This window comes from Fusarium solani, assembly GCF_023522795.1.
Source record: "Fusarium solani strain SB1 chromosome Unknown bctg00000009, whole genome shotgun sequence".
Classification (NCBI taxonomy): domain Eukaryota; kingdom Fungi; phylum Ascomycota; class Sordariomycetes; order Hypocreales; family Nectriaceae; genus Fusarium; species Fusarium solani.
The window spans coordinates 2,548,486-2,574,563 of NW_027072144.1; the positions used below are offsets into that span (position 1 = coordinate 2,548,486).

The 26,078-nt window shown below is 50.1% G+C and overlaps 9 protein-coding genes across 9 annotated transcripts; 2 read left to right on the top strand and 7 right to left on the bottom strand.

Annotated features, from left to right (window-relative positions):
* Window positions 1-387: 387 nt before the first annotated feature.
* MRS44_013837 (uncharacterized protein) lies at window positions 388-1,956 on the bottom strand (the record flags this gene model as incomplete). The annotated part of the gene is made up of 3 exons (XM_065617278.1): window positions 388-971; window positions 1,155-1,799; window positions 1,920-1,956. 3 exons carry the CDS (start codon window positions 1,954-1,956, stop codon window positions 388-390), a joined length of 1,266 nt encoding a protein of 421 aa, XP_065473350.1.
* Window positions 1,957-2,035: 79 nt separating this feature from the next.
* MRS44_013838 (uncharacterized protein) lies at window positions 2,036-3,810 on the top strand (the record flags this gene model as incomplete). The annotated part of the gene is made up of 3 exons (XM_065617279.1): window positions 2,036-2,546; window positions 2,609-2,949; window positions 3,328-3,810. The coding sequence occupies 3 exons, from the start codon at window positions 2,036-2,038 to the stop codon at window positions 3,808-3,810; spliced, it is 1,335 nt and encodes a 444-aa protein (XP_065473351.1).
* Window positions 3,811-3,931: 121 nt separating this feature from the next.
* On the bottom strand, window positions 3,932-9,091 carry MRS44_013839 (uncharacterized protein; the record flags this gene model as incomplete). The annotated part of the gene is made up of 4 exons (XM_065617280.1): window positions 3,932-4,515; window positions 4,638-8,274; window positions 8,824-8,957; window positions 9,025-9,091. The coding sequence occupies 4 exons, from the start codon at window positions 9,089-9,091 to the stop codon at window positions 3,932-3,934; spliced, it is 4,422 nt and encodes a 1,473-aa protein (XP_065473352.1).
* Window positions 9,092-9,462: 371 nt separating this feature from the next.
* On the bottom strand, window positions 9,463-11,765 carry MRS44_013840 (uncharacterized protein; the record flags this gene model as incomplete). The annotated part of the gene is made up of 3 exons (XM_065617281.1): window positions 9,463-11,041; window positions 11,297-11,344; window positions 11,401-11,765. The coding sequence occupies 3 exons, from the start codon at window positions 11,763-11,765 to the stop codon at window positions 9,463-9,465; spliced, it is 1,992 nt and encodes a 663-aa protein (XP_065473353.1).
* Window positions 11,766-12,513: 748 nt separating this feature from the next.
* Window positions 12,514-12,825, bottom strand: MRS44_013841 (uncharacterized protein; the record flags this gene model as incomplete). The annotated part of the gene is made up of 1 exon (XM_065617282.1): window positions 12,514-12,825. The coding sequence occupies one exon, from the start codon at window positions 12,823-12,825 to the stop codon at window positions 12,514-12,516; it is 312 nt and encodes a 103-aa protein (XP_065473354.1).
* Window positions 12,826-13,156: 331 nt separating this feature from the next.
* Window positions 13,157-14,379, bottom strand: MRS44_013842 (uncharacterized protein; the record flags this gene model as incomplete). Its single annotated transcript, XM_065617283.1, has 5 exons — window positions 13,157-13,852; window positions 13,898-13,930; window positions 13,990-14,087; window positions 14,135-14,314; window positions 14,367-14,379. 5 exons carry the CDS (start codon window positions 14,377-14,379, stop codon window positions 13,157-13,159), a joined length of 1,020 nt encoding a protein of 339 aa, XP_065473355.1.
* A 1,607-nt stretch (window positions 14,380-15,986) lies between these two features.
* MRS44_013843 (uncharacterized protein) lies at window positions 15,987-16,985 on the bottom strand (the record flags this gene model as incomplete). Its single annotated transcript, XM_065617284.1, has 1 exon — window positions 15,987-16,985. The coding sequence occupies one exon, from the start codon at window positions 16,983-16,985 to the stop codon at window positions 15,987-15,989; it is 999 nt and encodes a 332-aa protein (XP_065473356.1).
* A 537-nt stretch (window positions 16,986-17,522) lies between these two features.
* Window positions 17,523-18,624, bottom strand: MRS44_013844 (uncharacterized protein; the record flags this gene model as incomplete). The annotated part of the gene is made up of 2 exons (XM_065617285.1): window positions 17,523-18,424; window positions 18,477-18,624. 2 exons carry the CDS (start codon window positions 18,622-18,624, stop codon window positions 17,523-17,525), a joined length of 1,050 nt encoding a protein of 349 aa, XP_065473357.1.
* A 4,284-nt stretch (window positions 18,625-22,908) lies between these two features.
* On the top strand, window positions 22,909-24,067 carry MRS44_013845 (uncharacterized protein; the record flags this gene model as incomplete). The annotated part of the gene is made up of 2 exons (XM_065617286.1): window positions 22,909-23,011; window positions 23,073-24,067. The coding sequence occupies 2 exons, from the start codon at window positions 22,909-22,911 to the stop codon at window positions 24,065-24,067; spliced, it is 1,098 nt and encodes a 365-aa protein (XP_065473358.1).
* Between the last annotated feature and the right edge of the window lie 2,011 nt (window positions 24,068-26,078).

Genomic DNA, 26,078 nt, shown 5'->3' on the forward strand with positions numbered 1-26,078 from the left:
CGCCTAGGGTACATGAGGTGAAATGCAAAAAAATTCAAAGGGCTAGAGAACCAGGCCACGAGGCGGAATGGGGAAAGTTTAAGCCGATATGAAAATTATACGAAAAAAGCAATATAGTACAGGTCTTAGTTTGCAAGTACCTTCATTCCTGGCCGAATACGGTGCAACTGAAAATTTGGATTTTGTATGGGAGGAGCAAAAATTTGGTTATCCATTAGGTGGGGTTATCCATTAGGTGGTCCTGGATGGTACTCCAAATGGGACAACATAGACACCGATTCCGAGCCACAAACGCCCACTGAGCAGGTGCCTCCGGTCGAAGCAAACCCACCCGCTCCAGCCACCTCACAGTCGACTGCATCGGCATCGACAGCAACACACAGCGCGTCAGGGTCCATCCAAGCCGTCATCGTCCGGTGCGACGTTGAGAGACTTAAATTCGTGCCTTGGTCCGCCACGACGATCCAGGTAGATCATCCCATCTTCTCGCAGCCCGTGCCTCCCGTCCCAGGGCTCATCGAGGTTCCGCTGGTCCTCCAACGCGTAGGCACTCAGTCCGCAAACCGTGCCGACCTCGACAACCAGATCGCCACGTATCTCAATATCGACGCCGAGTCCGGGTTTGCGCCCCGGAGTGGCGGTCCTATGTCGGCACCGTCGTAGTCGCGCGCAAGGGCATGAAGCCGTTGCTGCCGCACCATCTTGAGGGCGTGTGGATGTACTGTGACCGCATTCTGGACCTCTTCGGAGAAGGAGAAGGCGCGCCGAGAAGTCTGTACAACAGACAGGCCTTCGAAGAGTGGTGGGAAGATTATTGTGAGGAACAGAAGGAGTTCCGGCCGGGGAAGGGAGGCGAGAAGGATCCGGATGATTGGCGGGCGGTGAGGTCACCTTATGAGATGTAGGGGTCGTAATTCGCCCTAAGCGTGTGTCCTGAATAACGGAAACGTTGTGTCTCGCCGTCGGGCGATCTTTTGGATGGTATCTCACGCTGTCCTACGCATGGCTTTGCTGACTTTCAAATACCCGTCTCGTTTCTGCCGCTAGATCCGTCAGTCTCTGCATGCCATCAACTATACTCTGGTCCAGCTTATTCCCGATGAAATCCTCGTGTCGTACGGGACTGAGAAGCCTGATGCCTTGTAGTGTCCTACACCTGGATAGCTGCACATAGAGACTAGTAAAGTCGCATTTAGAAGGCTGACCATTGGTCATACGATTTCCTCGCAGCTCCAAGAGCACTTCCACAAACGTCTTGCTTTGGGCTTTATAATCAGTAAGGACAAATGCCGGGACAACCGGCAATCCCCGGCGAGTGCATTTCCCCGATAGGAACCTGAAGTGGGAGCTGGCTGGATCGAGGGTGTGTGAGAGAGGCCTGATGAGCACTGTCCCCGTTGGGAGGGCCGGGACGGCTAAATCCTTTGTCTCTCGCGACTGCAATAATATGCCCAGTGGCGGGCCAAAGTGGATGGTGATGTCGTCCGCAAGATGGTAGCCTGGGGATTTCGGATCAGGGATGACGTCCGCAGCGGTAAACTCAGCCCCATTCACAATCTTCAAGCCGGTATATATATTTTTGTTGACCACTACAGGCATCCCCTGGGCATAGAAGAAGACACCAGGGACCTTGCAGTTGGAATCGTCTCCTTGTTCGATAGTCTGGGCGATCTCGTTCTGAGATAGGGTTCCACTCCGCCAGGTGTGGGTCGAGACGAAGATAGAGATACCATCCACCACCACTTCAAGAATCACCCCACTTAAAGCATAGCACAAATATTCGTCTCCCCATACAAATTCTACGATGTTATTTGCATCATATTTTATTATAATAAAATCATTTAGAAAAACGAAAAACTGCAGTGCATTATTTTTTACATGCTCTCTTACCCCGGGCCTTTTTTGTCCGACTTTGCTACCTATAATGGGAGTTTCAGCACTTTGAAAATTTTGCATTTTTCTCTCCCTCATCTTTCCACTCCCACAAAGTTAGCAAGGCTCTCTACGCAGCTTACAACTGTAAAATATCTCCAAAATGGGTCGCTATGTTTACACCGAAAAAGGCGTTATTGATGCCATATTCGATATTACTGACGGTTCTCTATCACAGTACCAGGCCTCCGAGAAGCATGGAGTGCCTCAGCCGGTCCTCTCGAAGAAACTTTCGGGCCAGAAGAGCAGGAAAGAGTCTACACACCCTCATCAACGTCTTTCCCCCAGTCAAGAGGATCGCCTTGTTCGTTGGCTTCTGCGGCAGGAGTCCCTCGGCTACGCTCTCTCGCATAGCCAACTTCGAAGTTGCGTCGAAGCCCTCCTCCGTCAACAGGGAGATAACAAGCCATTGGGCCAAAACTGGACATCCAGGTTCATCAAGCGTCATTCGAAACTGTCTACAAAGCTTGGGAAACGCCAGGAATCTGCCAGATTTGACGGCTTCACACCAAGGTCGGTCAATTGGTACTTTGATATCCGGGAGGACGAGTACGGCTGGATCAAACCCGAGAACACGGTTAACGTGGACGAGGGCGGCATAATGGCCGGTTTCGGTAAGTCATCTGTAACTCCTCTACGTTTTTTTATAGGTTATAACCGATTGGTTGTCCACAAGGCTTAGACAGCCTCGTAATCGGGAGCTCTGACCCGAAGAAGAAGGCGATGTTGAAGGGCTCCCAGTCGCGCAAGTGGACCTCATTTATCGAAGCTGTCACCGCAACTGGCCGCGCTTTAAAACCCGGGATTATCTTTAAAGGAAAGGAGCTACAGAAACAGTGGTTTCTGGACGAGTTCAAATTGATAGCCGACTGGTACTACATCACATCGCCCAACGGCTGGACCGACAACCACATAGCTCTCGAGTGGCTGAAAGACGTCTATCTACCTCAAACGGAGCCTCGTGATGCATCGGATGCGAGACTAATCATCCTTGACGGTCATGGGAGCCATGCGCAGGTGAGCCTCTGGGTGTTTTCGCCGCACAATTGCCGGCTATAGGGTCGTTGACGAGCAGCCAGGACGAGTGGATGGCTACGTGCTTTTTGAACAACGTCTACTGCTGTTACCTGCCAGCACATTGTTCTCATGGTCTGCAACCGTTAGATAATGGAATTTTTAATGTTATTAAAGGTGCGTATCGGAAAGAACTCCAAAAGCTGGCTAGTTTGACCGATTCTGCACCGGTTGACAAAGTCAACTTTATTCGGGCATACGCGAAAGCCAGAGAGGCGGGCATGAGGAAGGAGATTATCTTGTCCGGCTGGAGATTTACTGGAAATTGGCCTATAAGTCGTCACAAGGCTCTAACACATCCTGAAATTCAACCGGACAAAGAAAAAGTGGTGGAACAGTTCAAGACGCCGAGCCCTCCTCAGTTGCACTCAGTTGCACTCAGATGATACGCCGAAAACGAGCCGCCAGGTGAGAGATTTGGCCAAACACCGAAGTCGTCCAACCAGGCAGAAGTACAGTAAGATCGCGAAGGGGCTGGAAGCTTTAGAGATGAAGGTGGCCGTTCAGAATGCGCGGATTACTGGGCTGGAGGAGCAGGTGTCCCAGCTGCGGCGAGGGAAGAAAAGAAAGGCGGTACCGAACCCGAACCGACGATTCATGGCTCTGGCGGAGGCTCTAGCGGCTGGAGAAGCTCTTCTTGACTCAAAGGAGGCAGAAATAGAGGTGGATGTGGACGAAGAGGTCGAGTCGGTGATTGAGGTGGGTGTCGGATCAGAGGACGAAAGTGAGGACGTTATGGTCACAACAAAGCACTGCCAGCGGACACGGAGCGGTCGGGAGGTCAAAAAACCACGCAGAGAGTAAACTTCAAGTAATTCTATATAGAACCCCGGCGTGATTTCATTTCTCACGGACAAAAATGGTTGGTTTTTGTATGCATCAAATATTGGATTTTGTATGGGGCGGCGATTTTTCGTGCTATGCTTTAAGTGGGGTGATTCTTGAAGTGGTGGTGGATGGTATGTCTCTTGTTAAACCGGGCCCAGTCTGCCACAGCTTCCATGTTGAGGCTCCATCGGTTGCGGTTGAGCGGTGTTATGGCGCGCAAGCCATCCTTGAAGGTGATTTGGGAGCGGCCCACCAGCTTCGTGTTGAGCAGGTCCAGGTCTTGCTGTGTCTGGGTCCCCGCCCGTACTCTGTCTAAAAGAGCGCCTAGCTGAGGAGCGTCTCTCGCGCGGACTTGTTCCTCGAGAAGAACAACAGTCTTGAACATCAGCCACAGACTGTAGCCACGGTGGTGAGAAATGGTCGCTTGTCCCAGGGAGGCGGCGAAAGCGGGATCCGCGATTCGGTCCACCAGGAGGCTCGTCTCCCGCACTGGGGCGAACTGATAGAAATCCCCCATCAAGAGAACAAGGGGAATGCCGCCAAATGGCTTATCTAGGCAATCGCGGAGCGACTGGAGGTGGCAGCTGGCGTTGAATAGAGTGGCTCCCCCAAGCATGCTCACTTCGTCGATCACGAGGACTAGCTTCTGCTTCCACATGCATTTTTTAGCTTCCGAGAATGCTGGGGCCGTGTATTGTGAGATCGATGAGTATCCAGTCCGCAGGCCGAATGGAGCGTCGTCCCGCCGATCTGGGCTGCCGCACTGCCTGACGTGCCGGTAATCTGAAGATGATGTGGCTGACCTCTGGCCGCGAACACGTAGCGCAAGGCATCGACGATCCTGGATTTTCCAGTACCGCCTGGTCCTCCGATGTACTGAAGATGTTGACCAGCAGAGTCAGGGTTGGCAGCGTACTTGTCCAAGAAGCTGCACACCAGCTGAAGAGTCATACTTTGCAGATCGTTGAGCGTATAGCTGGAGGCGGCAAGATGCCCCATCTCCACAAAGCTTTTGGTGAGGTCCACGTCGAGAAATATTCGAGGACCTTGTATGACTGGGTCTTCGTCTTGCCTCGGAATGGGAATCTCCGTGTCGCAATGCCGAACAAGCAGATCGTCGATGTCGGCGCTACCCGTGGAGGTTGTGCCACATTGGAGACCGCCTTCCATCTCATCGAGCATTCGGAGATGCAGCATGTCCTGGGCCTTTGCCGCGGCCCGAACATCCTCCCCAGAAAGAGTCGGATGCTGGTATAAGGAGCTATCCTGGTTACGGCGAATTTGCTGATAAAAATCTTCTTGACGTGGGACAAAAGGCCGACCCTCTTCAGCCGGGTTCTCTTGGCACAGGTCCCGGATCAGGCTCCGCAAGACTGGGGAGCCCCTCGTAGCGTCGGAGTCTCGCACGGCATTGTGCAGAGCCCGGAGGAGAGCTATATAGTTTTGGTGATGCGCAGCCGTCGTTGCAGATTCTTCACTGCAGTCGCCTTCATCCAGGGGAAGCTCTACATCAACCGTATCGTCGCCCTCGGACCGGCTGGCCCAGAGCTTTGCATCTTTGCGTGCGTCTTCGGCTGATTTGCTGAGGAGGGAGATGTTCGAGACGTGGAAACGCAGCCTGCCGCAGAGAGAAGCTTCATGGTTCGACCATATATCGGTGATATCGCCGCGTGTCTCGGAAAGGAAGTCTTCCCAAGGTACGAATAAGGCCAAATGGAGGACAGAGTTGCTAGGCAGAAGGGTCAGAGCTGGGCTCAGAGTCAGTAGCATAGACTCTGGAGCGTACCGTTTGAAATACACGGGGTGCTCGTCCTCGTGGTCGTTGCTGATGTATCCTTGAAAGATCGGCACGGCGTATTCGTGAGGTCGCCGAAGTTCTTGCAGCCAGCCGTGGCATTCGGGAGAGGATCCCCCAAGAGAGATGTGGGTTTCATCTTCATCTCGGTCACTGCGACGCACCAAGTCAATCATCGACATATAGTCATAGAGGCATAGAGATCGCAGAACTTGACCTCTGCAGGCATAAGCGTCCAAGTACAACAAGGTACGTCCGCCTTCTCTAAGCTGCACCGTCTCAGCAGGCTCCTCTAGATCTGTGTCTACGCCGGCCTGACGACGAAGATGCATCCAGCGCCGGAAGATGGCCCAATACAATGCGGCCAGATTTAGGAAGGACCAGTCCGGCACGTTGGTAAAGTCCGTGTGATAGCCCAGCAGGTGGTAACACACCTCTACAGCCGAGAGCTGCCTCTCAGAAAAGATTCGATTTGCTGCCCTCATCAGAAACTGACGACTCTCATTCAGCAGGGCGGGGTCCGACACCTGGCGCCTCCGCTCAGCAGATTCAGAGAGCTGTCGGAAGACCTCGGCTGCGAGGACAATACGTTTCCACATTGGTGTATCCAGTTTAGTGGCGTAGTTCGTGATGTAAAACACCATGGCCAGGCTCTTGGTCCTCGTCAAGATCATCGAGATGTCGTGGTTGTGGCGGAGGCCGATCGCCATTGCTTTGTTATATCGGTTGACTAGCGAGTGGTTCCGACGGATACGGAGCAGCCCATCCTTTGTAAATCCGGTCTCCTCAACGATTTTCGAAGGCGCCTTGAACCGACAAGCCGTCCTCCTGTTCGTATCCGCACCCTGTCCGGCGAGTCCCTTCAGAGAATACTTGATACAGGTATAAGTGTGCGAGTGAACCTGGCAACAGTACGCAATGTAGTTGGACTCATTTTCAAAGGCCGCAGTGAGAGCTTCTGTGCTGTTCATCATTCCTTCGTCCGGGTGGATCGGCTTCCTCTCTTGTCGGACAGCATTCCCGGCGTTCTCGTCTAAACATTCATGAAAGACCGAGTCCACGTACCGAGTCACTTGGGCACGGTAATCTTCTTCTTCGGGGTCGGCCATGTCGTCGATCAGGGCCGGCAACTGCATGTTGCCGGCCAACCAGAGTAGTCCATGTAGATGTAGACTGCCTCGTTCGTTCGTTTCCACCGTTGCATAATAGTGACTGATCTCCCCGAAAACCGATTCTTGGCCTGTCCTGACGTATTTTTCGAAGAACAAAGAGACTTCTCGGTGGAAGAAGATGGCGGAGCTGACCGGGTCCATGGTGCTAAGGGCGATCCTGTCATACCTCCCCCGAAGATCGGCTAAGAGTTCCTTTGCCGTGTCATACTCGTGGAGCCTGTGGATGGAGAGCCTCAACTTGACCGGGTTGTTGATGTCATTGGGGCTGATGGTAATCCAAATCACGGGCGTGCCGGTCCAAATGTCAAGTGCTTGTATCTTCCTCCGCATCAGGAGTCGGCTTTCGTTAGAGAGCGGCTGTGCGTGGCCAAAGATGGACAGCTCCCGGAGCAGGAACGATATGTCGGGGTCAGTCGTCTTTCTCGTCTCTCGCATCTCATTCTCGGCGGCTTTTAGGCGGTCCGTCGTCAAGCTTCCATACACCCGTTCAAGTTCCTGAAAAGAGCCCTTTGCCATGCGGACCATGCTGATGCGGCGGTTGGAGGATCGGAGAAGGATGTTGAAAACCAAGAAACAGAAGATGGGATGGGTTGCAAACCGGCCTCCGTGTCGTTGTAGAACATACTTGGCCCAGTAATTGAGTGAATGATTGGAATGGCGCCGAGCAGGCTCTGCAGCATCTTGTTGATTGGAATCCGACTCCCCCAGGGCCTTTGGGCCACCTCTCCCCCACGGGAAAAGCTTTGGGAAGGTCCGCGGGAAGAAGTCCTCGTGCAGGGTATCTGCGAAGTCGGCACCACGCTCCACTCTGATGAACGGCTGTTCGCCTGTTGTCTGAAGTCGCATAACGCATGGTTCAGCATCGTCGGCATCTCGACTCCGACTCGTCTGGAGAGCGTCGGCTAAGAAGGAAAGCTTATCAGCCTCCTCGAAGGCGGCTGGCCCGTCAAGAGGAAACATGCCGGATGATGACGTCCCATAAACGACTTCACCGTCGCCGTCGGCGTCATCCGGAGGCAAGGGATGGTGCTGTTCGATCGACAGAGTGCCCTTCCGAGGGCAGTGGCCGGAGCCGGAGCCGGTTGGTGCCGAGGTGTTGAGGAGTTCTTCAATACTCACGAACCGGTTCGCCTCCAACCCTCGATCGGTATCTGGGACGATATGGTCCGTCTGCGTCTTCTCAACAACAGACGGCTCCTCCCTCTGCAGCATGCTCATGATGAGGGTGGGAACATTAGAGCCCTCCGCGTACTGCCAGCCATCTATCTCGCCGTGGTTGATTCTGATGTGCTCGTAAAGTGGGTTGTTCCTTTGGAGCCACGACAAGGCAGCCCTTACACGGGACTTGCGCACCTGAAGAAGATGCCCAACGTCTGCAGCGTTAGGTTTGCTCGAGCCGCTCCAAGAGACGTGGATGTTCTCGATGGTCTCCAGAAGGGGGTGGGGGAGAACTGTAGCAACGAGGTCCTCCACCTTGTTCGGAAATACCACAATATGGCCCTTCACATGCTTCCGGTAACTGAGGCCCGACGGGGCAAGGGTGTGCACCACTCAATTCAATCAACTGAATGGCTCGGTGGCGGTGAGTTGACCTGGTCAACCACTCTCTTCAGTGGCGTTGATCAATTATCCGTCAAATTGAGTTGAATGGACACTGGTTGAAGTCGTTGATCTCTAAGCTGAGCTATTTCACTCCCACTCTCCCATCCCCTTTTCTTCACATCCCACCTCTACCCAGGATCCTTCTTCCGCCCCATCACTACTACTATTCTCGGTAGGAAGTAGTGACACGTCTAGGTCGTTAATCACCCCAGCCCGTAACCATGATCGCAGCACTTGACACATTCCTATAATGTCCGCGTCTAGCCGATTTCATAGTGGCGTCACCATCCGCCCTGCCGCCGCAAAAATCCTCTCGCACTCTGCTGATATCGGCTGGATCGTAAGGAAGTCTAGCGCCATTCGTAAAAGACGAGGATACCGACGTTTGCGCTCATGCTAGTATGATATCGGATCTCTAACATCGTTATCTCTATCCTCCCACGACGACTGCCATAATTCGAGCTCGTTAATATCTTTATTGATGTCGTCGGGCAAAGTCGCTTCCTCTTTCACCAAACCGTATCCGAGAACCGGCCGCGTGCGCTTATAGTATGCTTAAAATGGGTTGTAGTACTTTTGCTGCCGCTTCGCAACTGGTTCGTCGTCTATGGGACTCCGGACCACCTGCAGGTGATGATAGTCCGATTCCCATACTTCTCGGACCATCTGCTTCGCCTTCGTCACCCATTTCGTGCTATCCTTCTACTCATTCTCGAAATACCCCCACCGGAAAGCCGGGTGCAACGCTAAGGCCGTGTAATAGATTGGTGTCTCATCCAGCCTGCTGTAGTACTTATTGAGTTTTTCCCAACCCAGATTAATATTGATTCGGAAGTGCTCCGCGTCGGGTATCTTAGAAGCAAGCTGCTTATAGTCCTCGAGCACTTCCAATAAGAACTCGAATCCCTGGATAACCTCCTATATATTCCCGTACGAGCTAACCTACCCTCTTTTCCGCTTGCGTTATTGGCCATCGCCTTCTAGAGTCTTCATGGCATCCTCGTAGAATCCAAGAAGCTTAGCTAGGTGTTCTAGGACTGCCCAGTCATTGACCGTAAGCTAGTTTTCCTCTAAGCAAATCCGGGGTTCCCTCGCAGACTTTCTGAGATTCCCTGTCCTCTTTGATCTGTTGTCCTGCTCCCACTGTTGACGATGCTTCAAGACGAGTTGTTCGATGAATAGTCGAAGAATGATAGCGCGTCTAATCATGTATAGTTGAGAAAGCCACCGGGTATCGTTGTCAATGATCAAATCGACCGGCTGCCTCGCTCTAATCCTGGGATCCGAGGATAGATCGAATTCGGAGCGTTGTATACTCCGTAGCAAATAAGTAAGCTGGTCCGACCTTCGGACGTCAACCACCAGATTGTGCAGCTTTCCGACAGGTCCTTTGCGCCGCCAAAGTGTGTGCTCCGCCTCAGACAGAGCAGCTTCCCCTGACAACTGCTCTTCGAAAGCCTCGACGTTGTGGCCAAACAGCAGTGCTTTGGCCGAGAGATTTAGCGTATGGCCGAAGCAGCGCCCACGCCTCGTCGACCCGACGAACCCGAGCTCGCCACCAATTATCTCCATGGCCTTGTCGTTGCTTTCCGCGTTGTCCAGTGTGAAGTACCCAATCTTATCCTGGATCCCATAGGCGTCAAGGACGTCCAGTATTTCGGCCGCAATGTTGTGTCCGAAATGGCGAGTCCGCAATTCCGGCACACCAAGCGTCAGCTTGCGTGGCTGGCTATTCTCATCCCGAAAGAAACAAGCAATCCCGTACAGGCTGTGCCTGTTGCCTGACTTCCACCCGTCAAAGGAGACGTGAATCAGGCCGCATGACTGCTTCAGCGCTGCGATGACCTTATCCTTGTGCATTTCGTAGGCCGAGAGAACTTTGCGGCGGATGGTTGTTCTGGTAATATTGGCATCCGTGATCTTGACAAGTGGGTTGAGGTATTCGAATATCTGGCGTAGTCTTCCTTGCTCACAGACGCTAAATGCGTGGTTTTCTTCGATGATCCATTCGAGTAGAAGGCGCTGGAAATGCTTGCGGTCGAAACCCTTGGCCAGACTGTTCGCAATGTCTTGTTCGCGCGGGAGTCGCGTATCGAGCTTCATCACTTCGGCGATGGACCTCTGATCCTTGGCCTTCAACTTTTCGGCTTTTTTCTCAGCGGCTGATTTCGTCTTGTCAGGGGGAGCGCGTATTCCATGGCCCTTGAATAAATGGGCGTTCGCATTCTGGATTCCCTTCTCCGCGAAGCTTCTGGGTTTGGGATTCTTGTTCTGGATGCAGCGCCTGCAGACCCACCGCCGACTACCAGAAGAATCCTCAACATCGTACCCAAAACCCCATACCCACGATGGCGTATCTCGGACGCGTTGGGACCACACGTAATCCGGGAAGCATCGCCAGAGGTACTGATGCTCTACTTCTTCATGTGGTGTTTCCTCTCGCAGGCTGGGAGCTGGCGTCGCTAAAGAAGCCACTGCAAGTGTTGCGGAAGATAACACGTCAACGTCGTTCGTGGAGGGCGCTGTAGACTCCATTCCTTCTGGTTCAGAGCGTCCAGCCGGATCAAGGTCGCGGAGGAACGCGATCATGGAACGCGTCGGCACTGATCCAATAGGGAAAAAAAACCAAGGTGGTGAACTAAACCATATTAAGGCTAGTGTGACGGGAAGGGTAGATCGCAAGGACTAAACCTATTCAAGATGCCCAAAACCACTTCAGGAATCACGAGTCCTATTACCAGCTACCCTAAATCCACCACCTTCAATCCATTCAATCAATGATAACTCAAAATGGATTGATGTTTATGTAACCCGTATTCGATGTTGATTGACGTTGAGTTGACGTTGATCGTCAATCCATTCAACATATTGAAATACGTTGAGTTGAGCACACCCTTGCGCGTCGATCTCATCGCAGAAGCTTTTGGCTTTCTCCTCTAGCCTATTTGACTTTTCTTAGTTTCTTCCTAGGTTATTGTCTCCGAAAGTTGGTCTCACCTATTCTGTAGAGTATTGACCTTCTCCTCGAACTGCGCAATCCTGCTCTCGAGCCGACTGTCGAGACCGCGAGAATTTTCTACGAGCTCAGAAATAATTCTCTTATCATTCTGCTCTGCCACTGAAGCGGAAGTTTGAGTACTGTTCTGCCCGGCTTGGCTAGAAGGTGGGTTTGGTTCCCCAGCCCATGACCATGCCGCAAGGCCTGGATCGATGAGGTGATCATGGTTGTTGTTAGAATCAAAGAGAGCTTCAGGAACTGGGTCGAGAGAAGAGCCTTGCGTATTGTCGGTGCAGAGTTGGAAATCCGTGAGGAGAGAATTCAAGAAATCTTGGCCGCCAGTTTGATCCCAGTTGTGAGACATTTTGTGGCCCTGAGCTGGGATAATTTTGCCAGTTCCACGTTAACGTCACTACAAGCCTTAAGTATACCAATTTTTGCTGACAAGTTACGCTGTGCTAAAAATAGTACACATCTTAGGTCCTCAGGAATGGACCGATGAAGCCTAGGTCTGGGCCTCTTGCAGAGCCTCGATTTGGACCCAGCTCCCAACAGATCCGATTTTGTTGGGGTCTTGGTTGGCCTATAAGATATAGAGCTCGCCTTGTTTGCATGTGAGACGGAGGATAGGGATATAACATAATGATGCTTCGAGGCTGCAAGCCCCGCCATTGTGGAATGCGCAAATGGCGGAAGCGATGCGGAAAAGTTGGGATCGGAGGGAAGCCATTACAGTTGCAACGCCTATTAACGGAAGAAACAAATATGGTCCTGATCGACAAGGTTACATCACTTCAAGAATGCAAAGCAACTGGAGGGGCCTTCTCGAGAGAAGCGAATAAGGCCATTGCGTCTCTGTCTGACTACTTCACAGCCATGAACTCGGAGACCAAGGCTGAGATGGGTGGTGTGGGGGTCTAGGGAACCTAGCATAGCCGCCCTTTGGGTCCCGCAGTTTCTAAATATGGGAGCAGGAATGGGTCATGCCTGTCTTTGGCGCCTAACTAGCCAATTGCGGTCTTTTATCACATATAAGCAAATCCATATGTAACTTGTGAATTTCCGACAAAGAGGCGGGCAAGCCGCCTGACATAGTTACTAAGATTAGGAGACTACACCCAGCCTCCCTCATTACGTCGATGAAGCCCGGTGTTGTCTCTTTCAATTCCCCAGAATGCTAACCAGTCCCTTTCCGCCGCAATCTCCTCACCAATACACTGCTCAAAAGCCTTTTGGAGGGCTGTTAGCGCTCGTTGGGCTTGTTCTAGTAGATCCATTGTGCGAAGCCAACGCTGCTGGTAGGCCACAGCTAGGCTATCAAGAAGGGAGTTCTCCTTAGTGAGCCTTTCAACGGTATCTAGCTGGTTCATTCTCTCGAACTCTTCTACTTGGTGGATCAAGGAACTGATTGAGAACTCTTCCATGGTTGTGGAGGGTGCGTTGAGGTGAAATCACTACTCAGAGGCTTTCTTGCTGAACTTGGATCGAATTGTGTTAGAACGTAAGATATATGAGGACGTGTAAATATACGGGTGCCATCTTTCTGCCTTCCGCTGTTTTGGAAGGACCATTTTTGGGACTCCCCTCCCAAGTACCATGCGGTACCCCTCCACCGATAAGACCCCTCTACCGATAAGCCAAAAAAAGTTTCCCCATATAAACTGCTATTTTTTAACCACCTCACAATGAGTCACCAGAAATACGAAAAACAAATCGATTCCTGTTTTTCTACTGGGATTTGAATGGTTTTTGATATTATCGTGGTCTTTTGACTGCGCGGCCCGCGCGAGTGCGTACGACAGGTAATTCTTTCGCCTCCGAATTTGTGCTCTCATCCTCTTCCACTCCTCCCACCTCGATCACATCCTCAACAACCTCTGTCTCTTGAGCTGCTTGGTTTGGCTCTGAAATAGTGTCACCGGCCACTAGAGCCTCAGCCAATGTCATGAACTTTCTGTTGGGATTCGGTATCGCCTTTCTCTTCTTGCCTCTGCTCAACCGCCCGACTTCCTCCTCTAAACTGGCTACTCTTGCGCTCAGCGAGGCGATCTTTGACTCTTGTTCTTCGAAACCCTTCGATATCACATAATAGCGCCTTCTCGTTGAGGGGCTTTTGTTCTTCCCCAGATCCCTGATGTGACGGCTGGTCTTTGGCGTGTTATCAGAGTCGCGTTGCCCGTCGCTGAGGCCGTCTGATGCGGGCGTCGTTTCCTTCTTGTCAGGCTGGATCTCAGGATGTATGAGCGCTTTCCGTCGTGAAATCGGCCAGTTTCCAGTCACTCGCCAGCCCGAAAGGATGTTTTCCTTCGTCATGCCCACTTCCCTGGCTTTGGCATATGCCTTGATGAAGTTGACCTTATCTACCGGTGCAGAATCGGTCAGGCTTGTCAGTTTTTGAAGTTCTTTGCGATAGGCAGCCTTGGAGACATTGAATACGCCGTTATCAAGTGGCTGTAGGCCGTGGGAGCAATGAGCTGGCAGGTAACAGCAATATACGTTGTTCAAAAAGCACGTAGCCATCCACTCATCCTGGATTTTGAGTCAGCGACATTTTTGGTTCAGAAAGTTTGGAACAGGCAGACACGCACAGATACATGGCTTCGATGGCCATCTAATATGATAAGTCTCGCATCAGACTCATCTTCCGGTTGCGTTTGGGGAAGATAGACCTCTTTGAGCCACTCGACTGCGATATGGTTGTCTGTCCAGCCGTTGTCGGACGTGATATAATACCAGTCGGCCACCTCTTTGAGCTCATCGATAAACCATTGCCTTTGAAGATAATCCCAGGTTTCAGAAGACGGCCAGTTGCAGTGACGGCTTCGAGAAAGCTAGTCCAAGTGCGGGACTGGGAGCCTTTGAGGAAGGCCTTCCTCTTAGGGTCGCTACTGCCGATAACCAAGGAATCCAAGCCTAGATTCGCAATGAATTAGTTGAATTCATGGCCAGAACGACAAACACTCACCAAATCCAGCCATGATACCGCCCTCGTCAACGTTAACTGTGTTCTCAGGTTTGATCCAGCCATACTCTCTCTCCCGAATATCAAAATACCAATTGACGGCGGTCGGGGTAAAACAATTGAACCTCGACGCCTCCTGACGTTTTCCTATCTTCGTCTTTATTGACGGATGCCGTTTCATGAACCTGGCTAGCCAATGTACACCGATAGGCCGTTCCCTACCTTGTTGTCGTAGGAGAGCAGTGACGGTGGCGCGAACTTGACTGTGAGAAGGAGCATAGCCCAAGGCCTCTTGTCTTAGTATCCAGGTAACCAATCGAGAATCTTGAGACCTGGATAACAGCTGGGAAGGATGGGTGACCTCAGACTTTGACGGTACACCTCTTAATCGGCCTGAAAGAGTTGGCTGAGGGATGCCATGCTTCTAGGCGGATTGGTTCTGGGGGAGGCCGTTATCTGTGACATCCAATATTGCTTCAATAATTTCATCCTCTGTGTAAGATGCTCGAGGCATTTTTAAGGCGATTATGGAAGGTTGGTGTTAATAAAAATCCTACAAGCTTTGGGGAGGACTGTTCGTGGAGGAGGCATTGATAGAAATTTTACAATAGTGCTATGCGACCAAACCGCTTATATAACGTAGGAAAAAATAGCATAATACGAAACAGCATGAAACTGTCAGTAAGACATAGCTTGTTTCATGTAGATAACTTCAATTCTGGCTAAGCACTGTATAAGTGAAATTGGGCATTTTGTATGGGGAAACTTTTTTTTGGCTTATCGGTAGAGGGGTCTTATCGGTGGAGGGGTACCGCATGGTATGCCCAGCGGCGCTTTAAAGGGGCCAACAGCACGTCAAGTCAACAAGTAAGATTTCTGATATCTATTCATATCATAGTTTCAAAAATGAGAGCTCTTAAGGTTATTACACTTGTTTTGGGTTTAGTTTGGGGTTTGGAGTGCCATAGTTCCCAATGCTCTGCTGGGAGGCGGCATCAGGCGGCACTTGACGGTACAATACCGATATTCATATTTCAAGGAACATCACATCATGCTTCCGGAGTCTCCATATCACATCAAATGTACAATCCTAAACCCGATATCTAGACTTCAATCCCCAACCTTGACAACTGAGCTTTTGGAGACTACTCCTGGGCGCTGTCCTACACGAGGATTTGGTGACTTTCAAATAATCGTCTCGTTTCTGCTGCCAGATTTATCAACCTCTGCATGGCGTCAATTATGCTTTGGTCTGGTTATTCCCGACGAAATCCTGCGGTCGTATGCAACTGAGGAGCTTCATGCCTTTTAGCGTTTTGCACCTGGATAGTTATACATAGAGGCTAGCAAGGTCGCTCTTGGAAGACTGGCCATTTGTTATACGGTTTCCACGCAGTTCCAAGAGCGCGTCCAGAAACGTTTGCCTTAAGCTTTATAGTCAGTAAGGACAAATGCAGGGACAACGGGCAATGCTAGTTGTTATTGACTGGGACGTGAAGTGATCGCGCTACATATAATTATTACAATATCACGAATTATATGGCTCTGTGATTCATAGGGATATATTCATCTAAGTAAATCACAAATTGATTCTATTCTAAGGGTCAAGCCCCTCTGAATTCCCTACTCCTCGTCCGGCAATCCCACAAGCTTGAGCGAGTCGCTCCATAGCCTCTTCGCCTCTTCCACGTCATAGGCGTACGGGGCATACCCGAGCGCAGTAAACTTGTCATCCCCTTCCGTATACGGCTCTGCCACAGCGCAGTTGACAAGGTACTTGCCGCCCTCATGTTCCCATGCCTTGCCGATGGCCGCCCAAACCGATGTTGCGGCACCCTGCTCAACGCTTTTCATGGTGGGGTATAAAAACTCCTTTCCCTTGAAAGCATCCGGGGGCATGTGCTGGGCCAGGCCAGTGTGGACAATGCCCGGGTTGACGCTCGTGGCATGCAGGTGGCGCGGGCCGTAGCGGCGCTCGATCTCGTTGGCCATGTAGATATTGGCCATCTTAGACTGGCCGTAGGCCAAGATGGGGTCATAGGCACTTTTCTGGAAGTCGTAGTTATCGGTGTTGTTGATACCGTGGACGTTATGGGCGGAGGAAGAGAGAGTGACGACACGGGAGGGTAGACCAGGGGAGGCGGCGGCGAGGAGAGCGGGCTCTAGGAGCTTGAAGAAAAGGAAATGCGAGAGGTGATTCGTGCCGAACTGGAGTTCGTGACCGTCGGCGGTCAAGCGGAGGTCTGGGATGGCCATAATACCGGCATTGTTCACGAGGAGGTGAATCTTGGAGGTCTTGGCGAGGATAGCGGCGGCGGCAGCACGGACAGAGGCAAGGGATGCTTGATCCATCTGGATTAACTCCATACGGGAAGGTTCAAATATACCGGCGAGGGCGGACTGGGCCTTGGCGACGTCTCGGGCTGTGAGATAGAGGGTGGCCCCAGTGGCGGCTAGGGCACGAGCAGTTTCGATACCAATTCCGGAAGAGGTACCGGTAATGACAATGGCCTCACCCTGGAGCTTGCCCTCAACGCCCTCGTCCTTGATGATCTGTAGGGCCGTGGGGCGTGCGTCTCCGGGGCCGTTTGGCTTGGCATGGGCGGCAGCGTAGCGTGACATGATCGTATGAGTGAGGGATGCAGTGAGAGGTGATGAGGAACAGATCTGCTTATTGCGCGGAGGGCTAATGGAATCTTGAGGACTTGGAGTGTGAACTGGAGTCGAAGCCTGGGGGGGAGTGGTTTATTTATCTAGATGGCTTACCCTGAACGCCTACATAACTGCGTGGGCCCACTTCAGCAGAGCATCACTTCGGAAGACCGTCAGGTAGGGAATAGCTTACCAATCGCCGTCTACTCTAAAGATGCTTCCCGGTGATAGAAGTAAATCCATAACTTAACGCCGTATTACCAATGATGATTGATAGACTAAGATCAATCGATGGAAACTCGTAAACTGCCCCTCATCGTTCCCGTATCAGACCCATGACTCGCCATGATGACTTTTTTCCCTTTTCGGCCGCACTGTGGAAGATCACTTCACTCTACTGACAACAACGCTCTGACTGAGGGGATTACGAGGAATAGATTGTATCAGGAGACTATCCCCAGGCTGTCCTGCGCTTGTTATAAGACTTCTTTCGCATTGCAGCTATCTTTACGATTCAGAGAGGCGCATAGGTTCCTCTCCTCTCATCATCCTCCAGCGGTTACTACACTTCACTAGTTCGTCGCAACCCTCCACAGCCCAGGCCCATTTCGCAAGAAAGGCGGGAGTGGCCTCCCAGTTCTGCATGTCGTATGGTTCGCCCCAAACAATAAGCCCCCGGCGCCCCGCGGTGACCTCATCTTCGTCACGTCTTGCTGCGAGGGGCGGGGTCCACATGGTTTTAGGGTCGGCGACGGTGATGGAGAGGGGCGTACCTCGTTGCTTTGGAGCCGGCGTGACGCTCATGAGCTCACCGATCAGGTCTTGCAGCAGCTCCCAGTGATCGAAGCGTCCTTCGTGCTTAATAAGATTGTCACGGACGCAGGGGATGGGAATGAGGTTGATCCATAAGGAGTGGGGGCAGGCTTGCTGGAGGCGGGTCGGAAAAAGGGAGAGAGGGATATTGGGATTGAGGGGGTAGATAGTTGTGTCGTCCCGGTAAGGGCCACTGATGGGACAGACAGTAGGGGGGAGAGGGGCATCGGTCCAGCCTGTGAGAAGGGTATTGAGAGTGCGCTTGTTGGAGGCGAAGGCGCGAAAGACATTATACTGGATAAGGTGGAGGAGGTGATCGGTTGAGAGGGGGAAGATGAAGGGCCGGGGGGACGTTTGGGCGTGGACGAGGGCGGTGGGCGGTGGCCCTCGACGGACAACGGCGCGTTCGGGTGTGGACATTGATGTACTGACGTGGGTGTGAGGTGGCCCAGCGGAGATGTGCTTGGCGGTTGCGTCTTTCGCTGACGAGGCGTCTCGGGATGGACAACCATCGAGTTCGTCGAGGCGCCAGCGCCCGACTTGGAACGGGCGAGACGTCAGAACAAGCCCCGGGTCTTGCTCCCGAATCCGCAGTCCTTTAAAGCTTATGAGCTCAGCAGGGGGTGAGGCATCGAGGGAAAGACTCACGCTGTGCTCTTTTGTTCTTCCTATTTTGAACCTTCCTGCGCTGCTTGTTGGCCTCGGCCTCGGCGTCGACGTGGGTGGGGTGACCGCCAACCTTGTTCGTCTCGCCTTCGCCAAGGGCTGAATGAAGCAAAGTAACGGAGTGTTCCATGATGCCGAGTTATTGAGTATCTAGTTCTGTGTCGCTGTTCTTGAAGCGTAGCGGTGAGTAGTGAAGAAAGTAGAGTCCGACTGGGCCTGGTCCCGGAGTTGAAATGTGTCATGCAATCAGCTGGAGCTTGACAAGGGTTACTTGGTGGGGGCTCAAAATCAGGAACAAATGACGGGGATGGGCGATTTTGAGCCCTCACTAAGTAGGACTTGCGTGAGCCCTGCCTGAGGCTAGGCTGAAGGAGGCAAAAATGTCATCAAGTGAGCGAGGATTAAACCGGAGATCTAGCCGGAATCTCGCGTGATGAACAAAGTCAATCAACCTGAGCTGGACAAGGGTTAGCACCTGCGTGAACTCTATCACAAGGCTAGGCTGAAGGAGGCAAGAATGTCATCAAGCGAGCGGAGCTAGGATTAAACAACGGGAGATCTAGGCCTGGTGTTAAACCTGGATGAGACACACTAGGCCGAAAAAGGTGGGAACGCCATCGCGGCGTGTCATATCCCTTTCACTGTTGTTCCACTTGGGCTAGTAGCAGGGATCTAGACCAACTACACAGCGAGACAGTTGAGGAACACAAGGTCTTACTTACTTTATTTGATGCTAGAAGTCATGGCTCTAAGGGATCTACATCACAGTACATAATACTCCGTACTCTGTTCAGCTATGCAGCGAATCAAAGTTTACACGAGAAAACGCGGTCTCAGTATGTGGCGTGATAGTGGTGGAAGGTGGAAAAAAGTGGCCGGTTGGGGGGGCCGGCCGGCTGGGGTCCATAATCCAACGGGTAATATTTCAGCCGAGTTTTTCTTAACCTTTTCCACGCAGGAAGTCGATGACGATGTGGCTAAAGTTAGGTCGCGCTGTTATTACCCCGCGACAAGCCCAACTTAACCTCGTATTCAGTGTCAGACAGCGCGCCCTCACTAGGTCACTGATGATGAAAGATGATATTGGGATGATCTTGAGTGTATTGATGAGGTTCCTTGTGTTCGTCTTCCTGGTTCTTCGTTCTCCCTCGTTATCTTTGTATCTGAGGGGGCAAGGCCAAGATACTAGACCTGCTGATCCTGCAACAGATCTGTAACGCTATTCTGACAATTAAGGTATCATGGGGTGACATCTTCCCTTGAGGTGGCTGCCTGTGTAACATCATCATGCATGCCACTTCTCCAACAAATAATTACCCCTTTCTGACAAATGCAAAATGTTTCTAGTAGTAATGACTTGTAAAGTTATGTTACTATTATTAAGGTATACAGCGTATGCTACTATAATAGCACGACCTTCTCGCTCAGTTAACCCATCGAGGGCCGGGCTCCAACTATAATAAAAAACACATTACTGGTCAGTTGCAAAGTATCCAACTGTCTACACAGTCTTCTAATCTTATCCTCAGTCCACCATGCCTGCTACGCTTACCGCCCTGTACCCGAATGAGCCGGATGCAAAGTATGATATCGACTATTACATCCAGCACCATATGCGCCTTGCCCAAGAGGTATTTGGGAAGTACGGGATGAAAAGTTCAACAGTCACCAAGTATTACCCGGGGCTAGACGGGTCTCAGCCGAAGTATTTATTCGCATCGGTGGTCATTTGGGAGAACGTGGACTCTATAAGAACTGCATTCGCGGCATCCGATGCTGCTCAGGTCTCGGATGATGTACCTAATTTCAGCAACAAATCGCCTGTTTTTCTGATTGGGGCGGATGTTAGTGCATGATTAGAGGTCGCACTAGAGGCGGGGGATTCGTCGCATGGACTGCAGGTATCTGCCGCGCCTTTAACGATTACCAAACCCATTCGCTTCCACCTCTCTCCCTAGCTTTTGTCCTCCTCAAAGCAGTTCTTCTTTCTGTAGTCTTTTTCGGGGCGCCGCTGGATATCTCGATTTTCTCGTTGAGTGTGACGCTTTCGAGAGGCGACTACGTGAAGGCTTGTAGACGCGCGATCTCGGACCCCACACAGATTCAACATGGTACGAGGATGCCCTTGGGCTGCACTCAGACCCTAAGCTGTGGTCTCCAAGAACCGCTAAAATTATAATCCTTGGAATAATTGCTGCGGGCCGTCGTCTCTGCGACATCGTTAGCGCCGTCATGTCTTGTTTGGGACCTATACTCGTCGCTTTCTACAGTCAATGCATTCACGTCTTACCCAGGTCCTTCGGAGATAATAGGTTTGCCAGTATCAGGCTTTCATAATAGCATCATCGCCTGGGAATAGACGATGCTTATCTTATTATCTGGTTTCCGATAGCCCTTCCACTATTATTATCTGATTTTAGCGAGATCTCAGTATTTATGACGGAGGCAGTAAGGCTGTGCTTGCCTCCTTATGACAGCGACACGTCTTTCCAGTGCAAAATGCCTTAGTTCTTCGCCCTCCGCCCCTTCTATAAGTACGTAATATACAGATCCAATGTACTACATTAAAAACCCCCAATGCGCCGGTACGGCCTGTAGAGTGTGTGTTTATTTGAATTTTGATTGATGAACTTGCCCTTTAGCTGTCGTTTAGCAGTTGAATATAAGAGCGGGGATCCATATTGTGGTGCAGCGAAAGCATTGAAAAGAGGAGTGTCGGGGTGGTCTCACGAGGAATGAATGGCTAGGATGAGGGGAAATCGGAACTCCAGTCTCGAGTGGGCATCTAGCAGTATATCGGAAATCCAGACCCAGTCGGATGGTCTACCTTTTCTGCGGGCCCTCCCTCTTGTTAAGGCGGGCTTGGTCCGCCTCGCGGACTCCTATTGACCAAGCTGGATGCCACCTCAGTACGTCGTATCATACAGCAAGCTTTGCTGTCGGAGTGGATTTCGGCCGGTCAGAACTCCGCGAGTAGATACACGAGAAGTTCGTAGCCACCCTGGCAGGTCTCACAATGTCTCTCCGCTTCACCAGCTTCCATATAGCCATAGAAGGTCAACGTTCATGTATATTAGCCCCCTCGAAACTGGGTACTTCCACACATGCAGGATACTTTCCAGCTCGAACGCTGGACCAACTCAACATAAGGTACCTAACAGGAACAATAAGAATGCAACTTGAAGTCGGAAAGAACATCTCACCAACACAGTGTCTCCATTGAGTTGTGGTAGCAGCATAATCAATCAGACGCCCCCGCCAAATTGCCGCACACCGCCTACCGCTTCCTTACTCTGAGCAACTTCCGGTCCGGGCATCGGCACCCAGCCGATAACCGCTCGCTCCCTCCCGAAAAATACATACTAATACTCTAGCACTGAGCGTCAAGTACAAGCCATCAGACGCTAGAGATGCACGGAAGAAGATGACAAACCCAAGGTTTGGAGCCCAGGCTTTGCTGCTGTATGAAACTCCGCTTGCCCCACCTGTTGATTTTTTGGCCCGAAGAATGGAGATCGGAGGCAACGTGTGCACTCCGCAACGGGGACAGGAAGTTATTTGCGGGCCATTACCCTAAGGCCCTGATCATGAACGGGGTTCAAAATGAATCACGTTTTGAGGAGGGACATGCTGGCGCATAAAATTAGGTTGGCTAACGTCTCGTACCAAAATCCTGTTCTGTGCATACGTGATTAAAATTGAATCACCCCCTCACGGCGTATTCATTTTGAACCCCGATTTCCAGTGTGATCATCGTCAAATTGACCTCAAAGAGCAAGTCCGCAACGTGCGGGAGCTCGTGGCGAAATGGTTACATGCCAGGATGCACTTAGGACAATGATGCTTCTATCGCCTGCTGGAAGTGGTGCTGGATTGAGGTTGGCGCGTCTGATAGGCGTCTAACCCGAAAACTCAAAGCCGAGTTCATTCTGAACCCCCTTCATGATCAGGGCCTAACCCTAATGGTGTGATGGCACCGCATCGTAATAAAACATGGCACACTTAAGAGTAGTTCTCTCTTCTCAGCAACAGAATATGTTAACAGAATAGAGAAAGAAACGGTAAAAATTATATAGATAGATAGCTAGAGCTTCCCTCTCTATATTAGTGTTTTTACTCTTATTATAATCCTCTTTTGATTGAGAAATCGCCAGGTTAAGAGGGTACGTTTTAACCACCGACAGCCAGGTATGCCATGTTTTTTTACGATATGGTGGATCGACTTCCCGGTTTGAGACACTAGTTAGCTTAAAAAAATATAAAAGAAGTCACTGGCATCTCCTACCCAAGCCATCAATACCAAGCAAGCAGCACAAAGTTGACTGCCACACTACATTATCATCAACACTCCCCCTTAACCGCATTAACGATCAATCAATTTTATCACAGCAACCTACGCAAGAATTCTATCAACATGAAGTCGGTCATTGTCAGGAAGGACACCTCGGTCGAAATTGTCGATATCGACGTTCCCAAGCCCGGCCCTGGCGAGGTGCTGGTTAAGGTGATCATCGCAGGTAAGTTGTAAGCTCTCAAGGAAGTGATAGGAAGAGATCAGCGGCCTAACGCAGATAAAAGGTTCGAACCCAAAGGACTGGAAGCTCCCCACGCTCTTCGGCCTCGAAACCAACACTGGAGACGATGTTGCCGGTCTTGTCGAAGCCGTGGGCGAAAATGTCGTTGGGTTCCATCCAGGCGATCGCGTAGCCGCTTTTCATATGATGAGGACTCCCGGCGGGGCTTTCGCTGAATATGCTATTGCCCCCTATTACACCACCTTTCATATTCCAGATTGGCTATCCTACGAGGATGCCGCTACGATTCCCCTAGCGGCCTACACCTCCGCTTGCGCGTTGTTCCAGGAACTCGAGTTTCCCGAGCCGTGGTCGCCGATCGCTAAGAACGCAGAGAAGAACAACATTAAGCGCCCCTTGATCATCTACGGTGCATCGACCGCCACCGGTGCCTTTGCCATCAAGCTTGCCGCGGCTGCTAGTATTCACCCTATTATTGCGGTTGGTAGCCAGAGGAGCAACTTTATTAAGCCATTCCTCGATGAGAACAAAGGGGATCAGCTGGTCGACTATACCCTGTACAAATCAGACGACGAGCTCGTAACGGCGATCCGGGAGGCTGTGAAGACGAGCGGCGCCCCTGACGGTCGCTGCTGGAAGGCATATGACACTGTTTCTGAGGACAACACAATAGCCTTGGTGACTAAAGCTATCGCTGGTCCGCCAGATGCTTCTGGTGTTAGACCCAAGGTAACCAACATCTTTCTCAAGACTGAGGCCCCAGGCTCTGATCCGAGCGTTGATATCGTCTTTTCTATGGTCGCTCAGGTCCATGAAACCAGCGAGAATGACAAGATGATCGGGGTGGTTTGGGGCGCTGCATTCTCCCGCGGTCTTCGTGAGGGCTGGTTCACCGCCCACCCCTATATGGTTGGAAAGAACGGCCTGGAGGGTGTTTCTGATGGTTTGAAGGGCCTTAAGAATGGTACAATCCGGGCTCAAAAGTTCTTGACGCGTATTGCAGACACTCCTGGCCTGAGCAACGAAGATATACCTTAAGTAGAGAGATAAAACTGTGTTCTTTATTATAGTGAAAGCCTGACCCCTGATATGTTAAGTAAGCCGGGAGATCGCAGAGAGATAAATAAAAAGGACACTTATTATTCTAGCTAGCAAAGTGTCGCATATCAGCCTGTCGCACACACGGCATAGCCCACCGGATTATTTCCGGAATTCCACTCGGAATTTCCGTTCCACACGGATTTCCGTCTTCTATATAAGACAGCAACGTCTTTCTCTTTTGTATAGTACAATTGCTCCTTAGATAATTCTCATCAATTGACTGGTGCCATCAATGATCCCTGTGGAGCCAATTGTCTGACACAAAGTTATAGTATAAAATAAAGAGGTAGCTAGCTTATAAGAATATTATTTATATATATAACGTGCACGATAAGCGAGTGATGTTACATATGCCTCTACCCAGATTGTCACAAGAGTGCATCACGAGAGTCAGAGTGGTGTTACAGATTTGTTGCAGGTTCGGCGGGTCTGGCATCATGGCCTCGCCTCGTCAAATATAATGAGGACGAGGAAGGAAGAAGACGACCAGACAGAGTTCAATCAATCACTGATCTGTTCTCCATCTCGAGATTATCATTCATCTTGACTTACCACCCTCGTATCCGACAAGTGAGCCAGACAAGCGAGTGAGCCACGCAGAATTTGTACCAGTTTACACCAAACAGAAAGAAAATTCTTAAAAATCCAATTCCAGCCCAAGATAGCCCAAACTCTAAAACTATATTTATTAAGTAGAAATCTATATTGTGGAATTTTTTTTATAATTTACATAATTTTTATTAGTTAGGTATGGAGAAAAACTCTATTCATACTGTATATTTATAGTTTATCTATGTTTTAAAGCTAAATAAAAATTTTAAAAATATTGGAAAAATACTAGCATATACGATTTCGAGTTACTTAAGTAGTAATACTTATCTTTTATCTTTATATATTATATAAACTGTTTTAGAAAATCTCAGGTTTACTCTTTTAGCTGTACAGTATTAGTGGCTCACTCGCTTGTCTGGCTCACTCGCTTATCATGTACGTTATATAATATTATTAAATTATATTTATTAAATATAATAATATTTTTTTTTATAAATATTTTTATTAATAAAATATTTATTAATTTTATTTATTTACTTTTATTTATAATAAATAAAAATAAAGTATTAAATTATTATATTATCTTAATTTCTTAAAGATTTACCTCTATATTACTCTACTTAATATATAGTAATAAGTAGTAAATAAGGCCTTTAGTATTAAAGCATATTATATATTATATATAATTAAAACTATTAAATTAGGAATAAGCTACAATAAAGGAAGCATTACTAACTAAAGTAGCGCGCTACGCTTTTTAGCTCAGTGGTGAATTTCGGACAAAAATAAGCTAGACAAGGGCACGCACCAGGTATATAATATAACCCCTGAAAATTTATCTAGCGTGAACTTAGGTGCAGGGGTCTCCTATAAAATCCTAAAGAATCTCAGTAATTAAAGTAAATAAATAGAAATATATAGTCCTATTATACTAGGAATATTATAAGTAGTTTTTTTATTATTTTTCTAAGCTTTTTGGCGGCTTTATTGCTAAAAAAGATATACCTTTGTCGAGTTGGGGAGGCTTAGTCATAAGAGGTACCCGCTAGCCAAACTTTCAGGGGTTGGATTGTAAACCCTGCCTCGTGGGCTAGGTTAAATGAGGAGAAAATGTCATCGAGCGGAGCCATGATAAAATCACCGCTCTGAGCCTTATGGCGAACTCTGGTCAGAGACACACTAGGCCGAAAAGGCAGAAAATGTCATCACACGAGTCGTCGTATCTGTGACACGAAAAGTTAATTGAGTACTAGATCATGCTAATTAATCTTATCCGGGAAGCATATTTGAAAAAACGGTGTTAACTTATGGATTTACTCTTATCGCCGGAAGGACTATGGCTCGTAGTCTGCGGTAAGGGTTGGCCTGGGTGATGCCCATTGTGAAACCATCCCTT